This window comes from Aythya fuligula, chromosome Z (assembly GCF_009819795.1).
Source record: "Aythya fuligula isolate bAytFul2 chromosome Z, bAytFul2.pri, whole genome shotgun sequence".
Taxonomy (NCBI): Eukaryota; Metazoa; Chordata; class Aves; order Anseriformes; family Anatidae; genus Aythya; species Aythya fuligula.
Window position 1 is genome coordinate 1,260,587 of NC_045593.1, and position 21,184 is coordinate 1,281,770.

Below are 21,184 nucleotides of genomic sequence, written 5' to 3' on the forward strand. Positions count from 1 at the left end.
CGCCCAGCAGCCGCCGCCGCCATCGCCAGGGGGGTCCCCGGTGCCTGCCCGGTTCCCCCCCGGTTCCCCTTCCCCCCTCCCCGTTGCCGGTTCGTCGCCCGGCTTCGAGCTCCCAGCAGCGCCCGCCCAGCCCCGTCCCCTCTCGGCCGGGGCCGGGGCCGCGGCGCCGGTGCATGGAGCGGCAGGGCAGGATGGACTGCCCCGCGCTGCCCCCCGGCTGGAAGAAGGAGGAGGTGATCCGCAAATCGGGCCTCAGCGCCGGCAAGAGCGATGTCTACTACTTCAGGTAGGAGCCGGGAGCGAGCGGAGCCCCCCCCCGGCCCCGCCACCTGCCGGGGAGAAGCCCCTCAGGGAGCGGGACCCGGGGGGGGGCAGCCCCTGACCGGGCTCGGAGCGGCGGGGTTCCCCTCAAAGCAGCCACCCCCGGGGGTTTTGGGGCACCTTTGTGGTTTTTTGGGGGCACCCCTGGGTGTTTTTGGGGCACCCCCGGGGGTTTTGGGGGGTTGTGGGCACCCCCCGGGCCCGCTGTCCCCTCAGTGACAGGAGCGGCCCCTCAGAGCCGGAGCTGCCTTGAGGTGAGGTGAGGCGGGGGGGAGCCTCCCTCAGCGCCTCGGGGAGCAGGAGCTGTAATTTTTAATAAAAGTTCGACACAAGCGAGGGCTGCCAGCCTCCCCGCTGCCAGCACGCCTTGTCGGAGAAGCAAGAAAAGCTCCGGCACCCTCCGTTTCTCCCCCCCTCCCTCCCGCTTTTAGAAATGTTATGGGAATAACTCCTTTTCTCCAGGCTGATAAAAGGATCGAGCCTCCAAACGTGCTCTTAGGCTGGGCTCGAGTAGGTCCAGCCCGCTGCAGAGGAAACCACCCAGTGCACAGGCCGGCCTGCTGGCCGCAGCTCCTCTATTTATAGCTTGCCCAGCATCTGACGGGCCCCACCTGAAACCTCTGGTGAAGGCTGTGCTGCTGTGCGAGCAGCCTCAGCAGCCTCCTTTTGTTGCAGCCGAGGCACTCGAGCCTTCCTCCGGCCAGCTGGAGGAGCGAGCGGGCAGCCTTGCTCCTGCCAGCGCCCCCGGGGTGGCATCGCTTGACCCGTCGCTGCGAAGCAACGCGAAATCTCTGACATCGGTGGCCCTGCGTGCAGAGGAGGGATGGCGCTTCTCCTCGACGACTCCTCAAAGCCGATTCTGCCGTCTTGCTGTGCCTCTGCCTCCTGGCCTCGCTGCCTGCCTCTCCGCATCTGCTTGGCCTGCCTTCGGGAAGCCTGGCTCGGAGGTTGAACTTGAGTCCTGCCGCGTCAGTCCCGTTTTCTGGAGGGCTCCTGGCTTCCTGCAGCCCGTTGACCTCAACTTGCTGCGTAGGGCTTCTTTTTCCAGAGCTAAACGCCAGGCTTTTCGGCTTTTCTCAGGCTAGACACTCGCTGCTAACTCTGTCACAGCACATTTAATGTAGAAAGCCCACGTAACTTCAGTTATTTCCTCAAAATGGACTGTTGGAAAAACACTTAACCCTAGCCCTGCGTCCATCCCGCTACAGCGCAGGGATGTCAGAGTTTTATACATCCCAAATTCTTGACCAAAATACGGGGAGGACGCGGTACGTCCTAGCAAGCTCCAGGTTTTAGCTCTTGCTTCGCGAAGAATGATAATGGAACCTCATTAAGTTCATTAAGGCACTAATATTAGCTGCTTAGAACTAGTTAGCTGACTAAAAACCTGAGGTTTATGGGTTTATGACTTCTTAAGGCTAGAGGAAAAAAAAAAAAAGAAGGCCCAATAAAAAGGGATTGGACGAAGCTTCATTTACGGCGATGCTCTAAATAATGGCAGTAATTAAGAACAGCTCTTGCAAGGCTAATGCATGTTGCAATCTACCTGATTTGCATTTCGAAACTGGCTTGTTTCGGGGCTGCTTTATGGTGCTTGAAGCTGCCACGCGTTCGGGAGAGGTGAATCAGTTGCTCGGCCGGACCGAAACGCTTGCAGGCGGTTCTGCTGGGACGGTTTTCGCCCCCCGTTCGCGTTCAACCTTGAGGCTGAGCGACCTCGATTATCATCAAAAAGCTCTTCCAGGAGGGGTGTGGTGGAAATACCTTACAAGCACCGCGCAAGATCAAACCGTGGCTTTTAGGGTTAGCCCCTTGTGTGATGATCCGAGCCTTCAGACTCTGCTTTTTGCTGCCGAAAATCCTGCTGAGGAGGAGCTCCTTAGCACGCTCCGGTTTAAGATGCAGGGCTGTAATCTGCTCATCACCGACTCCGGAATTCTGTCTTTTTTTTTTTTTTTTTTTTTTTCATGTGGGAAAGCGGGAGGAATAAATGCCTCCCATTTCAGGCCGCCTTCCAGCATGGTTAGCAGTGATGCAGATCTTCTGCCAAACAACCGCAAAATTGAAACTAAAAACTCACCAGGCAGCTCATAGCTCAGAGTTTGTTGATTTCGCTACAGATTACAGGTTTGGAAGAAGAAGTAGTCATTTATGTCTGGAGAAATAACTTCTGTTCAGCAGCGGGCCTACTGCTGCTCAACCAAAGCGAAACAAATAAAAAAAAATGTTTTTTATGGCTGCAGGCGGGACTGGCATAGGAAATTTATCTCTTTTTTTTTTTTTTTTTTTTTTCTGTTTATGGCTTTGAGGCAGATTTCAGCAGCGCTGTGTTTCAAACAAATGGAAATCTGTTTTGATCCAGCAAAAGCAGAGCAGGCCAAATGGGTTCAAAAGAGCTGTGTCACCCCTTTGTAAAAATAATAATAATAATAAGGGGATGTTAATAAACACGGCGATGCTGAAATACGTAGGTGGGTACAGAGCGGGCTTTGCTTGGCGTGCCTCGGAGAGGCCAATATTCCCTAAAAGCCTGGGCAGCCAGCACTTGGCACGGCCTCTTGAAGTTTAATATTCCACTTTTTTTGGCAGTCGTAGGAAGCGGTGGAAATCCACGTTGCGTTTGAAGGGCGGCGGCGTGATCTGAGCAAACGTCCAGTTGCTTCATTGTACGCAGACTGTCAGATTTCTGTGTGTGCCGGGTGAATTTCTGTGTGTTTCTCCCCAGGAGGCTCGCACGGCTGACCGAGCTGGCTTGGGGAATCCTCGCCCTGCTGACGGCGAGGCAGCAAAAACCTAATTCCGCCGGAGCTGAGCGCGAGGGGGAGCTTCTATATTTAGCCCTGCAAACTTATTTGATCTGGGCGATGCCGCATTAAAAAGCGCGGCGCTGAATGTAGGGCAAATGCAAACAGCACGCTTGCTCAGAATAAATGCTCCCGTTAGGCTTCCATCTAGTTGGAAGGAGGGAGGAAGAAGGTTCTCCTCCTGCCCATCTTGTCCGTGTGATAGCGCCCCATCAGCTATCAGCAGAGGCGAGCTGGAAGGTAATTTTGCTCCTTCATCCTCAGGACAAGGATCTTCTCTCTGAGCAGCTCACCTCTGTGTCATTTTTGACATCCTGCCCGTGCTCTCAGTGTGCCTGCAGACAGGATATTGCCTTGAAGGCTCCCCGTCAGATTTTTTCTTCCCTTTTAAATCGAGCTCACTTCGACTCTCCTCGCTTCTCCAGGTCCTAATACCGAATTGAAATCAGCACCACGATTTTTTCGAATTATTTATTCAGTGTGCCGTGAGGTAGGGGGTGCTGCTGTCCTGTTAAATACTCAGGGTTGCTTCCAGAGCCCTGCAAAAGTGGGAATTTTGAACGAGGGTTTCTCAGCTTCTGCTTTATCACCCCTTTCTTTCTGCTGGCGCTGTCTCCTTAGCGTGTGTAACCCCCTCGGGCGTTTACCTGCTGAAAGATGTTTCTTAAACCTGGCATGAAACGACTTCTTTCACAGCTCCAGCCAGTTAATATTCCGTTTTGGTGCATTTGTTCTTCGTGGGAAAAAAGCGAACGAGCTGCCCTTCTTTTTTTTTTTTTTATTATTATTATTTTTTTTTAAATTGAGATTAAAAAAGCCGAGTAGTTCGACACGGCTCTCAGTGGGTTCTAACAGGCTCTGACGTTGAACTACAAAAGCTTTTCCAGCCTAGGTGTACCCGTGGGGCAAACAGACATCCCTTTGAAGTTTTGTTTTGTGGTTTGACAGGAAGATAAACGGCGGAGAGTTTCCAGTGACAGCAGGATTACTTTAATTCGGTGCCGGTTTTCGGAGGGCAGACCTTTATCTTTAAAAGCGAGCACGACGTAACTTCCTGAGCGATGCTGCTCTCGGATGCTGAATTATGCTTATGTTATGTGTAGGTTTACTGATTTTTTTTTTTTAATTATTTTGCTGCTTCCAGAGGTAGGTAGGACACAGAACAAGTTCTAATAGCGAGGGCTAAGTCTTGGGAACGTGCTTTGCCTTCCGTGCAAGCAAAAAGTTGTTGAATTTAGCAGTTTGTTCATTTCTCAGTGCTTTTCCTGTTCCATCTTCTCCCTGCAGAGCACCCCCTTCATGGGGTGACCTTGAAGTCGCCTTCTTGTTCTTCTAACCTCTTTGGAAGCTCTGCATCTTTCCTCCATCACTGCTCATAATACTAAAAGGAGGGTCTTAGCGTGTAAAACCGAACAATACCGGTGGTTATTACCAAGCCATCGTGGTAACTGCCTTCGTTTTACGAGGGCACGATGAGTCAGGCCTCGGCGAAGCAGCTGGTCAAGTCGTGCAGGAAACGTAGGAAGGGAGTCTGAAAAACGAAGGCAAAATGTTTTGAGAACTAGAAAACCGAGCAGCCCCCTAGAAAATAACCTCTCAAAGCTCGTCGGCATTGGCTGCTGTTGGTGGTTTAGCGTGGCAATATGAAGTGTGTGTTTAAAATCAAAAAAAAAGTGTTTTCTTGCAAGGAAAATTAGATCCCAAGTTTTGAATTCCCTGCAGGCGTGAGAATGTTTTGCTTCCCCATCCGTGTGGTGACTTCTTTACCCGATCCTCGAATGTCTAGGAGCGTGTGTTTGAGCATTTGCACTCAAATCATCAAGGGAAGGATCTTCCAAGGATCCCAGAGCAGTTTTTATATGCTGGTGGAACAAATCTTTCACGTTCCCTGCAGAGGTCAGCTGCCGAGGAGGCTTTAAGGAGCAGCTCTCCAATATTAGGTTCCCTTGAACGTAAGATCAAACGAGGGATTTCTGTGGTCTTATTTACTAATACCCCGTGAAATGCTCGGATTTATTCCCAGTCTCCTTCCTTTCCCTGGGCTTCGTTCCCAACCCACAAGGGGTGACTGGGAGAAACGCTTCGCTTTGCTTCACCTCTGTTAGGTGGCCAAACTAAAACATCATTAATCTGAATCGCCTTTCAAAACTAGTTTGGTGTTTTTCTTCCTCTCCTTTGGTGGCCGGCCGCTCCGTGCTCCTCCGGGTCGGACTGCAGGATGCCAGAGTGGATCCTTAAAAACGGGAGCCCTTTAATTTATGGCTACTTGGGGTAGCTCCAAAAAAACTAGGCACTTTAAACCCCAAAAAGACGACGTGTTTTCCCCGTTACCATCTGCTGTTGGAGCATCGAGCTTGCTCCAGTGGAAATTTTCCTCTCAAATCTCTTGGATGGGGAGGACCAGCATGTAAAAATAAATAAATATTTGAGGAAGATTGCCAATTATTTTTTTGAAAGCAGCCAAAAACAGAAGTGTCTGCCAAGCTGAAGGTTATTGTTTTTAATATGCACCGCTGCTGTGTTTTTGAACTGTGGGGGTGGCCGGGGAGAGGAGCGTCAAGTAGGCTTTGCAGTGCCATAAAACCCAAGGTAACTTCCCTGTATGCTAATTAACTTGTTCTGCTGCTTCCCAGGAAACATCTGTAAAGTGTCTCTTTTTTTTTTTTTTTTTTTTTTTTTTTAATAAAGTTCCCTGCAAGCTCATTGTCGAAGTTAATCGCCTTCAGCCCGCGAAGAGCTTCAATTTGTCTGGCATGTAAATTTGCACAAGCGCGTAGCTGTAGGTGAGGTGTAGTGTGCTTCGTTTCATCTCGTACGGAGTGATCCGAGCCCTGATAACGTCACCGAAGGAGCAGTTTGTAGGCGCTCGGGAGATGTGCTGTTAGTCCTTAACTGATGAGGCTGAAAAACATCCCCAAATTTGACTTTGAAAGAACAAAGAGCAGATGCTGGGATGCTTTTCAGCTATGATAGACCCAAGTCTCACAGGTACACTAAATATGATTTGAAGTAATTTTTCTATTTGGAAATAATATAGAAAATAAGTTTTCCATTTGGAAAAAAACTGAGAAACTTCGAATTGAGGTTGACAAGTTATTAAAAAAGCTCCGGAAAGTTAATTGTCCTGAGGTGAGACTACGTATTTGTAACTTTTAGGTCATGTTTGCAAGAATAACAGTCCGAAACCCATCCATTTTTTTGAAATTGGTTTTGGAGATGCTCACGTGCATCTCCACGTTCATCTCGCGACTCTAAGCTGTCTCGGTGTTGGGTTATGCAGCAATTTGGGCAGAGCAGAGGCTCCCCTGTGGCTCAGCACCCTGAAAGAGCTCTTTCACTTGCTCCTCGCTGCATGAAAGAAGTGTAAAAATAATCTTCAGGACGCTTGGATGAGGGCAAATTGCACCGATTTCCTCCACATCTGGGCAATTTGTCTTTGAAATCGTGCAGGGATCCATTTTTTGACTCTTGTAGCAGTTTAAATTCTAGGCCGTGTGAACTCAGACCGACGCGTTTTAAAAACCTTCTGAGCAAAGCGTGGCTTTGAAGTCTGCGCTTCCTTCAGCTTTCTGCAGCATCCCTTGCAGCCTGACTTCTGAGGTGCCTCCAGAGCATCATCCAGAGGGGCCTCTCTGGGAGAAGAAAGCTTCACAGCCCTCCTTCCACCTTTCTTTTCTAGCGAAAAAGAAGTTTGAGCTTAGTTTGGTTTAAAGAAAATAAAGGAAAAGAAAATACCTCTTCGTAGTTTCAGCCCAGATGCGTGAGTAGCAGGCTTGTGTGCAGCTGCATTAGCCCAGACAGATTCTGTAACCCCTCTCGTTATCGTTAGTGCATGGCAATTACTTAATAGATGTGCAGATAAAGCTGCTGCAAATGGGCCTTCTGCTTGACGTCTGCCTCGTGGAGCTTTCTTTGCAGGTAGGAGAAGTGAGGCAACTTGGCAGCAGGAGCAGGGGAGAGGTAATCTGGGAGCGATTCAGGAATGAAGGCATTACTTCAGTGCTTTGACACTTTCAGTTTAAAAATCCATATTTTTTATATTTCTTGCCATTTTGCAAGACTTCTTCCAAAGTCTCTTCGTTTCGGATGATTTTTTAAAGTTGTATTTTTTAACTTTTAGCTTTTAATCTCAGCCCAAGCGCGTGCTTCTTTCTTAACACTTAATTAAAGGTGAAAGGAGGGATTTGGTTAGCGTATCGCAGTTTCTCCCTGCTAATAGTTTCAGTGTAAAGTGGGGGAATTTGTGCTACGGATCCAAATAGTTTTTAATAATAAATCCCTGCCAATGATCCATGCTGATGCTGATACAGAATATTGGAGCGTTTGCTCTTGCGTTACTGAACAAAACAAACAGAAGAGCCCCCCGCGATATTAAATATGTAAAAAATAGAATTTAAGAGTGTTGGGTGCGTTTATAAATTCAGCTTATAAATGTGAAATGTGTTTGCAGAGCTCTCCAGGAAGAATTTTTCGTGGAGTTAGGCTGGTGGCTGCTCGCTGCTGCAATTTTGGCTTCCTTCGAGGTGCAGGTGAAGCGTTTCTCTCCAAGGAGGCTGAAGAGGAAGGCTAGTAGACACAGTGCTATCTTCGTGACAGTCTGGTAGCTTATTACAGAACAAAAAAGGTGGTGATGGGGGAATAATGAACGATAAAACGATTCTTCCTTGGTGCAAAAATTAGGATATAATGGAAGAAGGTGTTAGGAATTCCAATTTCTCCATCTTTTCAGTAGTGACTTAGGTGTGGGCTAAAATGACAGTGTGTATAAGGGTTTTAATTCAAAAAAAGAAAGGTTTCGAAACAGAAAACGTAATCGTCAACTTCACAATTTGCTTATAGTCGTTGTTTTCCCCTTTTCATTCAGGATTTTATGAAGGATGGGACGGCAGCTCTTACCAGGAGGCTTTATTCAGTGAAGTCGGAGCAAGCAGGGCCACTTGGCTAGGCAGCCGGCACTTCTAGACGAGGTTTTATCTTGAATTTCTCTCGCAGGTTTCTGAAGAAGCCTAAAAGACCATAGATCAGGTTATTTTAGCAGAGAACTTAGTTGCCCCATGAAGGATTTGCTCACTGTCTGACCTGCAGTGTAGAATTTCTGCTCTCAGCAAGCCAGGGCATTCATCTCCACCATCCAAAATACAACTCAAACGCGCTGGGTTGAGTTTGGCTTCCAGGAAAGCTTCAGTTCTTGGCTTGCAAGAAACAGAAAGGAGTTTTTTTTTTTTGTGGGGAGCGTGTGTGTGTGTTGCTTTTTTTTTTTTCCCTCCCACACCCATCCTCGAGGAGGTTAGCTTTCAGATTGCGATCTGTTTCAAGTCTTTTTCTCCCACCCTTTACCTCTCGTTAATTATATCTTTCCATATTTCTGGATTCATTTAAATATGTTTTTTTTTTTTTTTTTTTTTAAACGTTTGGCTTAATGAGCTGGTTTTCCCAGAATTCAGTACGTATTCTTTTGTGTGGAAGTTCTTGCCTCGAGGGCTTTTTGAGGTGGGGAAGAAAAAAAAAGCACACAACGCTTCGGAGGAAAAGCGTAGACAGAAGTCTTCAGTAATTTTTTGCACAAAGTGTTGTGGAAAACACCCTGAGATCGGTTAACCTCTTGCGTAAGGAAGGTTTTGACACTTTTTCAGGTCCTTTTTTGACCTTTTTTAGGTCATTTCACTGCAGAGAGATTTGCAGTAGACCATCAAATGGCTGTTGACTTGATGCGATAGGTATGTAGCTGTTTCTACAACCATGTACTGAGAAGCCACCTCCAACCAGGGGTGCAGTTTGAGTTGTGTGTAGCAGTTCCTGCCAGCAGCTTTTCCCCCAGCTTTTGAGTCTGGGGACAGCACCGTTGTCCCTTAATGTCCCTTAAAGTCCTGGTTGACCCGCTGATGAGTCTGTGCAGGGGAAGCCTCACTGAGCTCGGTGAAAATCTGCAGAGACGAAATGTGTCAGGGATGAAATGCGTAATTCAGAGCAGGCAGTGCGTGTGTGTGTGGTATGTGCATCACCATCCTGGGTGTTTGAGCCGAAGAGAGAGGATTCTGTAATGTAAAGAGGGGGAGAAATAGCCCTTCCTTAGGAAAACCTAAAAGTATCTCGCTTATTCAGACCTTTATCTGGGAATTTGGGGTAATAGCAGTGGTGTAATCTCAAACGAGTCCGATTTAAATAACTTCTGTACGATTTGAATTTGTGATGATGGGATCTGCCATACATACAATTGCAGCTTGGGACCTGCTTCATGTTCCGCACCATCTCGCTTGCTGCTTGCTTGCTTGTTGCTCAGGTACCTCGCTGCCTCTGCTCACCAGTGTAAGCGACTGCAGAGCCCAGAGATGTCACCTCGAGTCTTAGTTGTGCCCGTGGCTTCAATCCCTTGCTGTTTGCTAGCCGAAAAGGGTTGCTGTTGAGTCTAGGCTGACCTTAGCAATCAATTTAGACCTTGCACAGGATCTTTACGGTTTGTGCGGAGAAGTTCCAGCCCTTGGACGCAGCCTGACTTGCCAAGGTTTAGCCTGACACGTAAATTAAAACCCGTGCCAAGGAGGGGATTGGATGTATGCAGGGATCGGACAGTTGTGCCATCGCTAACCCCCACACCAATGACCGTGCCACGTGGAATAAAGCTAATGGAAACTTTTTGGATCTTTAACCAGGCGTAAAAGCTGTTGTAAGAAGTCAAGGTTGTGTCCTCTTGTACAACAAAACATACTAAAGTGTTTTCTTCTTTTTAGTCCAAGTGGTAAGAAGTTCAGAAGCAAGCCTCAGTTGGCAAGATACCTGGGAAACACTGTTGATCTCAGCAGTTTTGACTTCAGAACGGGAAAGATGATGCCCAGTAAATTGCAGAAGAACAAACAGAGACTAAGGAATGATTCTCTCAATCAAAATAAGGTTTGTTAGTAAAATACTGTGTTTAAGGATATCCTAAGAATTTCCTTTCCTGTAGTTCATTTAGCAATTTCTTTTCTGCTTTAAAGCAGCCTGCTTCTAAGATGTACGTGTATGTTTAATTTTTCGTAGTGGTAGAGATGCAAATTTTTTAAATAGAGGGAATGCTCTGCTACTACCAGAAAATACCAAGGTGATGTTAAGTATGAAACAAAGGTCTGAGTAAGCCAGAAGTTGGCTAAAGGCTATAAAGAGCTCGAAGTTTTAGTCATCTGCCTGAGTAATGTTCTTCTAAACGGTAACAGTTAGGATTGTTGACGTCGGTTTCTTCTGTGCAAGGCTTCAAAATTCCTAAATTCTATGTTCATCTTCCTGTTCTGAGATGAAATAGTTCACATTTTGAGTATGTGCCAGGAAGCTTGTTTTCTGAGGCAGCTTATCTGTACAAATCCGAATGTCTGGAGCCAAACAAGGCCAGATATTTCTCTGCTTGATTGGGCCTTTGTCAATTGATCTGATTGTTCTCTTCTTGTCTTAGTTCTCTTTGGACAAACACGCCCTTTTGAGTACTGAAGAGAATGCGTAAGGTAGATTAAAAATGAAAGTCTGAAGCATAGAGCAGTAAAATAACGGCTGTAGCATGTAAGGACAGGACAAATAAACTTATCAGACCCTCAGATACTCTATTCCTAAAGAAAATATAGATTTCTTGTACAACAGTTCTCAGAAGTTCACAAGGATTTCGGTAACAACGTTTTTCCTTTTGAAAGAGCTTTATTTCTCTGAGGTTTCCTAATTTACAGTAGTGTCTGAAAATACCTAACGAGTTTTAGCTGTGTCTCATGCACTGTCATTTTTGGTCATCTGCCGCTTGTAATTTGTGACCCAAACATTTCATGCTGATTGCTTTTTATTTAAGTCATGCCTTCAGATTCTTTCATTTCCTTCCCGCAGACGGGAGGCTTTCAAATTAAGACAGCTATTGGGGCTACTCCAAGGAAACGTTTTGGGTGGGCAGTCTGCAGGGGCAGAAATTGCAAAATTTGGTATATAAAATCCAGACGAGACTGTGCTAACTTTGTATTGCTGTGATTTTGGGTGTCGTTCGCAGTAACTCTTTAACTATCAGATTAGAATAAATTAACGCTTTCTCTTTTTTAGGTAAATAACACTTATTATTTGAAAGTGAATGACTGTGTGGCTCATGAGCTTTCAAGAATTTCTGCAGCCTCCGCGAAAGTTAAAAAGGGGACCTCAGCTTAATCCTGAAGTTTATGCTTTCTTCCTTCCACCAGACAGTGCAAAACATTGCTTGTGGTCGTCTTGTAGTCCGCCGTGCAGCTGTGCTGCTGGAGGGACCATAAAGGCGAGCCGTGCGTAGGCATGTTTGTGTATAAACTTGCTCATGTTTTATGGCTTGTTTGTTTTTGGACAAACAACTCGCCACGAACGTTTCTAAACTCCTTGGCTCCCCTTCTGTTCCAAGAACAAATATCAAAATAAGACTCTGGCCTTCTTTCTGCGACGTGTCTAGACGGTTAGATTGATGCATCTGGTGGATGGAAACGCTGTCTTGCCTTACCTTTAACTCAGGAGTTTCTCATCGTAAGCAGCTTAGAGCTCAATGTCAGAACTGACAGGGGAACCTCTCCTGGTTCGAATTGGAACCGAGGGTAATACATGCTAATAAATGCTTTTCACTTTTGACATTCCCGTACGCCATAATAGAGGCTACTATTTAACATGCTATCCGATGATAGATGGCTTCTTAGGATATGAAAGGCCAGGAAATATATCGAGTTTTTAAAATGTTTTCATGATGGGAGCGTGTTGATACTTCTGGAAATAGGTCTTCAAAAAGGTAGCGGACTGGAATTCTTTGGAAACTGTTACTGGAGAATAAATAAGATGCTCCTAATGAATAAAAACGAGCAGGGGACACCGATGTTTCTGCTGTTTAATGTATTGCTATCGTTCCTAGAGCAGAAGATTTTTGTTAGTGAGCAAGTGATGTAACTCCCACAGGTTTGGGTTGCTGGATGCTGAAGTTTTGTAGGGGTGCTTAAAGCTCAACGTGGCGAACTTCAGGTGGTGAACCTGTGTCTGAGCACTTGAAATGTGTAAAGTCTTTTGGCCAGAAGGCTCAGAAGAGTCCTCTGTACTTCAGGAGAGGTGTTGGCTGTACATCAAGGGATGTTTGCTGCCACTGCCTTATTTAAGACGGATTGGAAGCTCTTCCCGTGTCAGGAACAAATCTCGTTTATGGTTTGTTGTGAAAAAAAGAGTTTCTCTGAACATCCGTCCTTTCCTGTTAACTTACGGTTTTTCCCTCTAACTCTGACCATCTGCAGGTGCTGGAGATAGATGAGCTTAGCGAGTTTCTGTCCTAAGGAGTTTATTTGTTGTTCAGCACTCCCAGTGACCGCTTGGTTAGGAGACCAGCGAGCCCAGATGTGAGTGTGATGAGAGGGGAAACAAAGTAAGACAGTAACGAGTACAATTATAATACTTGGGACTTGATCTGTTCTTAGTTTAAACAATTTATCCTAATGGCCACTTTCGAGTACGTTGCTCTGATTAAAGAGTAGATTGGGCATCTAGTCCTTCAAATGGCATTTCCTGGATAGTTCATTACTCATCAGGGTGTTGCTTTCATTCTCGGGGCTAGGTCATTAATGTAGCTGAACTTAAGTTCTCACACTGCCTGAAGGAATTTAATTTTTTAATTTTTTTTAAAGTTAGTTTAATGGGTATAATTTAAAAATTCCCCTTTAAGTCATATTACAGGACAAAAGGAACCTGTGGGTTTTTTTCCAGGAACTTGAAACCAAGGCCTCTGCTCCAGAAGTGTCAGCTAAACCAGATTTACCCCCCATGTTGTGGGTGGCTCTGTCATATTACTGTGTTTGTGAACTTTAATAGCTGTTTTACCACGACTACTGATGCTGCTGCAGAGAATGTCCTGGAGGCATGGACTTCAAAGCTTCACGGATGGCTTTGAACTCGATGTCACAAGATCAGGGAAGGCGAAGCTGGGAGGAGAAATAAAGTCTGTCAAGGTTCTGGTCTGGCTCTGGTTGGTGGTTCTGTGCTCATCAGAGCTGCTTTAAATATTAAAAAAAATATATATATGGAAAAAGTCTAACATTAGATTTTATTAGACATCAATCAGAGATTCTGTCAGAGGGTTCACCGTGGGCCCCATGTTTGATAGGAGGGACATATTCCTGCTACAAGCAGGAATAATATTACAAGACATGGGGACTGGCTTCTAGGTGTGAGTTTATGAATGAGAAACGACAGATACCTGGATTTCTGAGGATGACTTCCATGGGAATTTGTGCTTTTAGCTGTATTGTATCTAAAGGAGTTAACTGCTCTAGCTGGAAAAGAAGAAAGAGGACCTATAAAACAGCAAGGTGTTTTTCAAGGAGTGGTAGGAATAGAAGCAGAAAGACTTCAGTTGAAAATAATCTATTTCTAGAACTCTTTCAGGATTCAGTTCTATGTTCTAGCATACTTCTGCTGCTCTGGAAAATTGTTTTGGCTTTCCTCAGAGGCTGAGTGAAACGATATTAAGCAAAGATTCCTAAAATGCTACAGAGAGAGCTTAAAAATGAGTGTGTGAATTGAGTCATAATGCTAAATAGCTAGGAATGTACGTGGTACTCTTGCTAAATCACCTTCTTTGCCATCTGGATAAAAAATCAGGCCTGAAGTACTGCAACCATCCTTTCATTTAGGTAATACTGAGATAAATATGAAGCATTTCTCTGTTTCTCTTTCCTATCAATTGCATTCCTTAACATTACGTGGAGGAATTCCTTGTTTTTCTCCTGGAAAGAACTTTATGAGGAAAAAAGCAATTTCTTGGGCTTAGAAACGGGAATTAAGTCTCAGTCTTCAAACCCTCAGTATTTAGATTACGCAATTTGGACGAGATGACTTCATAAAAGACACTGTTAAACAAATGTGTGCTCTCTGGTTCTTAAAAATCATTAAATTTCTAAGCTAAACACACGTCCAGATGACGACAGCTAGATACTCACTGTGGATATTCTATAATGATCTGTATAAAAATGAATTTAAAACTGTTAGAGACTCAGGTTTATTATCATATTAGTAACCAGTAAGCCTTTTCACTACACCTGTCTCAATTTAAATTGGTATTTTAAAAATATCCTCCTTATTTCTGACTTTTTCTTTTAAGAGTTTCCCTCTTTCAGCGCTTTGCTAGGTCAGTCTGACGGGGTGGATCCTCCATCATCAACATGCCCAGCGTTTTAGCACGCTTCTGTCCTTGCAGGGTGGATGGCTGATGAGAGGGAGCGCGAGAAGTCCTTCTTTCTGTATGTGTGCAGCGTAACACCTATAAACCAGCCATCAAAAGAATATCTTTGCACAGAAAGTGTGCAGAAAGTAATTTTCAACGTGAAAACCTTCCCGCAGGCAAGGCACTTAATGCCGTATGTCCTCACAAGCCACGATGATTATTACATTGGCTGGTTTTTCAGCTTTTTGACTCATCTGTTGGGTGTGGGGAGAGGCAAGTGGGGAAACCTCTTTCTGCAACCTCTCCAGGATGACACAGAGCTAGGAGATTCTTCTTGGTAGAAATAATTTTAAATCATTTTAATTTTAAATCATTTTAATGTGATCTTTGGCTGTAGTCCACTATCAACGTTCACCGTGCAATTTTTACCCAGTGAGCTCAAAGCCAATTATAAAACTTTCTTCTAAGGTCTGAAATACCGGGCAATAACTTTTCTTCCTTTTGAGCAAATAGCAGTATTTTTTAAGAAAACAAAACCATTTTTGTGTGTCAAAAAATAGATCTATCTTTAAGACAGTCTCACAAAACATGAAGGTGCTTTTTGGTACGTGTTAATTGGGACTTATGTATTATAGGATATTTATTTTCAATGTCTTATGTGGATGTAAGAACGTGTCTTGCCAGTGACACCCCAGGAAAAATGGGGATTATTTCAGGGAAAACAAGGCAAAATGCAGAAGCAGAGAGGTCTGAATGGTCTTCAGGACTTCTGGGAAATGAGATTACAAAAAAAATAAAGCTTTAGGGGACGGTTCTGCTGGCATGGCACTTCAAACTTGCAGGCAGCTCTATCTCTTGGATAGATCCATTCAGAGACTCTGAATGGTGCGTAGGTTAATGTGCTTTTGTCTTCAGCAGTCTTGGGGTCTAGGAGGGACTTCCCCATCCCAAATGATTCATCTGGTGGTGTTAGTACCGATGTCTAAATGCCTTTCTGTAGTATCTCCAAGGCTCTGAGGGTTCTGTATGTGCCAAGCTCTTACTGGGGAGGATCTGTTCTATCTGGTGCAAGAGAACCATCTGTTAAACCTGATAAAAACTAGCTTTGCCAAAAGGCTTTGCTGAAGTTTATATAGTTTTAGTTTCTTTCCAGAACGAATGACTGCACTGGATTAAAAATCATATTATGGAGGAATTGCTTAGGAAATCTGTGATGAATTAACGAGCAAGTTGCTGTCCTTTAAGATGTGGGACTCTCTAAACTGTTCACTACAAGTGTATTTTCACGAAGCTGTCTGTTTTCAGAATGTAAGTCGCTTGCACAAATGACATTTATCATTTACTAAAAGAAAAGGTGGACTTTTGAAGCAGTGTGCTTCTTCCAGAGAAGGTGAGAACGTGGGGAGCTGGTGAAGTGGTACATTTTTTTTTTAAAGTTGGGTGGCTGCAAAGGTTAGTTAAGTACAGCATTTAAGGGAAATCTTTACTCTAGAAAAAGCTGCTTTCTTTTGCTCGTCAGTAGAGGATGGTTTATCCAACGTTAATTTGTAGGAATTTTATGTGTATCTCTTGTTAATTCACCTTTTTATTTATTTATTTTTTTTAAACAGGGAAAACCAGACTTGAATACGACTTTGCCCATCAGACAAACTGCATCGATTTTCAAGCAGCCCGTCACCAAAGTCACCAACCATCCTAGTAACAAAGTGAGATCCGATCCGCAGCGAGTGACGGAACAGCCACGGCAGGTAAGAATTCATCTCTTTCCGTGGTTACTGTGCAACATTTGAGACAAGCTGAAAATCAAAATATTGTGATTTCCAAGCTGAAAATCAAAATATTTTCAGCTGCGCTTCAATTGCAGCTTTCCATGGTTACTTATGGAAATATGCTGTAATAAACACAATTAAAATCCAGAAATAAGTCAGTTCTTATGGAGATTATTTTTGCTTAATCCAAAACTTCATTCAGATTTGACAGAAAAATTCCTCTTGAATTGCAGATATGTGCTGTGTTGTCACAATTGGACCTCAAATACAAAACTTTTTTCACGTGCAGCTTCTTAATTGAAGTCTCTATAAAACATACAGTTGTCATCAAGAACTATTATCGCTTTTATACAGAAGAGCTTTGTGCAAAATCAATTTTAAAAGTATCTGAAATCCCTCTTTTTCAGTATAATACTACTACAAATGCAAAACACAGTGACTTAAACTCACCTTACACAAGTTTTTTTTTAGCTGCTTTTCTCTATATCAGTGACATCACCTCTTCACACGATGCTTTTTCAGTTTTGTTTTTTATGGGGAGAAGAGCAGAGAAGAAAAGGAAATTTAGTGGAAGGAATAATCAGCTACATAACAGTGTTTATAGGATTTAGGTGTTACTTTGTAAGTCTGATGTGTATTTTTGGAGTCATAGCATTGCTCTCATCAAACTGAAACATCTTATTCTGGGATGAGAAGAAAATGCAGAGGCATGTTCACGTTTTTGTACGTTGGTATGTTGCTAACTTTTAACAACGTTTCCTTTGAAACTCAGGCTGTCACTAATATTGAACTTTCAAACCTCTTGAATGCTGTTCTCGTTAGAAATAACATAAGGAATTTAGACTCTGCATCCTCTAAATTCAGGTGAGAAAGAGAAGGAAGAAATATCGAGCCGTATGGGATCATCTTGTTGAGATGTCTTTTAGCAAGATTTGAAGGCCTCAGCTAACCTCACTGTTGGTCCCGTGAAGTTCAACAGGGGCCATGTAAGTGTATCACGTTCAGATCCTAAAGATGCATAATTGCATGTGTCTATTGATTCTCTTCACGTTCTTTGGGTTTTCCTTTTAAACTACTACACTTGGTGTGTTAGGATGTCTGCTGAACCAGTAATAATCACTGAAGGGTAAGAAAGTTACGGCACCTTTGTGGCAAGAGAAGTGGATGTTTGGCGACCCGTATCTTGATGGATTTCAAATCCTCTCGTGCTTGCCTATTTCCTCCCAGTTTTCTTTCTTCCAGAATCTTTGCTTCAAATACGTAGTGAACTGAAACCATCTGGAATGCATCCCTTGTCTTTTGAGAACGACTCTCCAGTAAAGACTTGAGGAATAGTCAGTTTTCAAACCCACCCAATCTTTGCTTCTTAGATAAGTTCTAGCAGGTGAAGCTATAGCAAGATCTTCAAGAAATCCATGTCTGCTGATCACTGCGTCAGCATTTGGGTTTGATCAGCATCCTTTCTCTTTGCTCGCAAGAGTACATCTTCAGAAGAGGACACTTAAAATGTTATTTTTATTCTATAATGTCTTGCTTCATTTGAAGAAATGCGAACTCTACTTGCACTGAATGGAGAATAGTTTATCTTAGGTCTAATATTAAAGGAAACCTTGAAATGTCTTACTCTTTTGCCTTTCCCCAACCTAAAATGCTGCTTTGAGATCTTATGTTTTGTCATGGTGACTGACACAGGTGGGAAACGTGGAGAAGGGAGAGAATAGTTGGTCACAGTTGCCTTTTACGTAAAGCTTCAATGAGTTCTGAATAAAACTTCCAGTAAAAAATCTGGAACAAAGCAGTTTAGTGTAGATACGCTGTCAATTCCTGGAGAATCTTAAGCGAATTGCCAGATTCCATAAACAATTTCCAGTGATCTGGTTTCTTTACACACAGATTTCCATCACACGTTTTATCAGTATTTCTTTAGGCATTGGTAACTGAAGGTATGTAAATACACAGACACGCACATCTCGTTTGAAAGCATCAAGAAGTTCACTCGGATGCTCTACTTACTGTCTGAATTGTAAATATTAACGGATGTGGTCTTTTGCTTGGTTTTCAAAAAGCAAGGATTTTTTTTTTGGTGCGATCAGTTGAGATAAAATAGAAAAACCAGGGCGAGGAGTGAAGTTGCTGGAAAATTTTATTCTTAGTAAAAAGAATAAAAAAAATACAAGAAATAAAAAGGAAACAGAAATAAAAAAGAAATAGGAAGGAATAAAACCGGCACCTTGGAGCACTTGAGATACAATTGTCAGACAAGTGCAGCCTTGAGTTCTCTTCTAGTTAAACTCTATTTCTCATATAAATGATCCCTACGTGCATCCTCCTTCTCTTATACTCAGGCATGTAAACCTCCCAATACGTAGACGTTAAATCAGTGTTGGATAATCAGCTGCTGAAGCACTGACTATTGCCTTTTTGTATGTAAAGCTTACTCAGTTACCATTTCCAGTGTCATTCCTCCCCGTTTCTTCAATTCTTGGCCCCAAATCCCTGACGGGGTTCTTGCTTCTGTATTTCTAGATACACATCTCCAAAAGCCTCGCTTCACTCGTACCTGTTATACCTCCCTTTTCAAAAGACAGCCTCACCAGAGTTCCCTGCAGATTCTCTTTGGCCTTCCTCCTTAGGTAGAGCTGAAAAGAACCGAGCATTGGAGTTCCTTTGGCAGTCAGGAGTTTTCTCGTGACCTGGGAGCGAGCAGACGTGGTTATTAGTGTTGGCAGGGAAGGCGTTTGGCAGCAGCTCTTCTTTAAGCACTAAACCCTGTGGTAGTTCCTGGAAAGATAACAGCTTGCCTGGGATCTGGGTGGAGGTAAAGCTGTCAATTAAAGCAACTGCTGGTTCCACGTATTCAGCGCGATGTTTAGTTGCACACAAATAGCATCACAAGCTTCTCTAAGACTTTTTCAAGCAACTGCTCTGCGAGACAGCATCTTAAAGGCTTTCAGATTTTTAGACTTTCATAGATTACTGATCATCAGAGCGGAGAACTTCATCCAAGAAGGAGTAGCAATGCTCTGGAGAATTCTGGAAGTACTCGAGTTGTGTGTGCGTGCATTTCGTAAAGGGTCTTCTGATACGCACAAGACTTCTCTAAGTCGTCTTCCCCTAAGAGGCCTCTGTTCCAACACCAGTACCAGTCAATCCAGGAGATTTCTCAGATTTTTTTAATCTAATCAAACAATCAGCAAATCTGTTCTTAAATAGCAAATCTAGGAGCCTTATTTGCAATTTCCTTCGGAGTGCTTTCACATCTCTTTTTGAAGCATCATCCTGTTCAAACGTATTTTAGTTTACCATAAGTTTACTTAGCATAGGTTTCCTTACTATTTCTGTGGTTTTTTTTTTTTTCTTTGCAGTGTCCACAAATAAGCCAGTATAAGAAGAAGAACCCTGTAAGATTTTTAGTGGGTCCTGCAAAGGAAAAAATAAATGAATAAAAAAGTTTAGCCTCCTAATGATATGTTCTTGATAAATTTCAGAGTAATGGTTTGGATTTTAAAAAGTCAGGTTGCCTTTGCTGAAACTGAACATCAAGCATTCTGTACCTAATCGGATCAAATGGAGCGGTGCTGCAAATCAGATTTCTTCTTGAAATCAGACTTTTTTTCGCAGGCCATAGGTCTGTGTCTTATGTAGAGCACTTAACATCTTCTTCATGTTTTCGAGCTCCTTGGTTCACATTGTTCCACGCTTACTGGCCTTTTTCAGAAGTTTTTTCACCAAGTTTACTCCCCAAACGTGTAGCATACCTGAGGTATTGAGTTAAAGGACCTCAGACTGCCAAGGACTTGATTAATCACCTGTTAATTCTGCTGTATAATGTTGCTTGTGGTGATAGAGAGAACTTGAAACCACGCTAGTAAAATAAACTAACTTAAGTGGTGATCATAAAACCGAATTTGCAAAAGGTTCAGCTCTATCTTCCTGATACATTTGGCTAAAAAAAAAATAAATCCGTGAGCATGGATCAACTGTTTAAAACACATCCAGCCTCCTCTTTGAAGCTTCCTTCAAGAAGAGCAAGTAATCAGTTAATACTGTGTGATCTGATTCCTCTAGTGCTATGGCAGATAGCCACCTTTCAAAAAACCACCTGAGGATAAACCTGCCGGTATTCACTTTATAAAACCACCTGAGGATAAACCTGTTAGATTTGCCTATAAAATAATCTGTCTTCAGGCCAAAAGTTCTCTTCGCAATTGATTTGAAAGTCTATCTTATCGTTAGCAGACGTTATAGATATTTGCTGTGGATTGTATTGTGATGAATTATTGAATAAGACGATAGATCACAAGCTAAATCCGACCACAGTCACTTTTTGCATAAGATAGGTGCAGTCTCAAAAGCCTAATTTACCCGAAAAATGGCAGGATGTCGAATAGACGTAATTTTATTTCCTGCGGATGAACTTAAAAGATTAGGATCTGAAATCAGGTTGGGTTGGAAAACTGAAGCTTGTCGGTTGATGGCTGTTAGAATTATCAAAAAAGAGGGATGGAAGGAACCTGAGGAGATGAAGTTCCACCTCCCAAGCCCGTTGAGAAGCTCTGACGTTTTGTTTGGCAATGATGGGTGTAGGAGAGCTGAGCAACTCACAGGCTGTAAAAAGATGAAAAGTTTTCCAGCTTTCTGGAGGAATTCTCATCCATTTAAAAATCTTCCACGGACGTTTTGAAAAGCCCACTTTATAATCATATTTCCTCATGAATCACTTGCAACAGCATTGAGTTGAGCAGTTCCCAAATGATAAAAAAGAACCAATGGTGGAGGAAGCAATATTTTACCGTTCTCCAAACAAAGGACTCCAGCAGCACATCTGCAGCTCAGGGCTACCATTATCGGGCCGCAGAAGAACAAGGAAGTGAAAAGAAAAGGCTGCTCCACCCTGGGGACCTTAGCACAGCGTTCCCATATCAGAAGAACACCGGGTTGCCCTCCAGAGAGTAAGTTTGGGTGCTGAGGGATGCAGTTCTCCCTCTGCAGGATGTTCTTGCGTAAGAGGTCACTTCTGGCATGACGCACGCTGACTAATTTCCCAGGAAATGGGGTGCTTGGCTGCTGGCTGGGTCTGAACCCAGCCCGCTCAAGCACTGCTAAATGAAGGGTTTGGGTTTTAGGCTCTT

General features: G+C 43.6%; 1 protein-coding gene across 1 annotated transcript in view; it reads left to right on the forward strand.

Moving 5' to 3' along the window:
- Positions 1-54: 54 nt before the first annotated feature.
- Positions 55-21,184, forward strand: part of MBD2 (methyl-CpG binding domain protein 2) — a 28,262-nt gene continuing 7,132 nt past the window's right edge. The window contains exons 1-3 of the mRNA XM_032206183.1: positions 55-286; positions 9,854-10,013; positions 15,894-16,031. Coding sequence (XP_032062074.1) covers positions 174-286; positions 9,854-10,013; positions 15,894-16,031 — 411 coding nt within the window. The 5' untranslated portion in view covers positions 55-173. The remainder of the gene's footprint in view (positions 287-9,853; positions 10,014-15,893; positions 16,032-21,184) is intronic.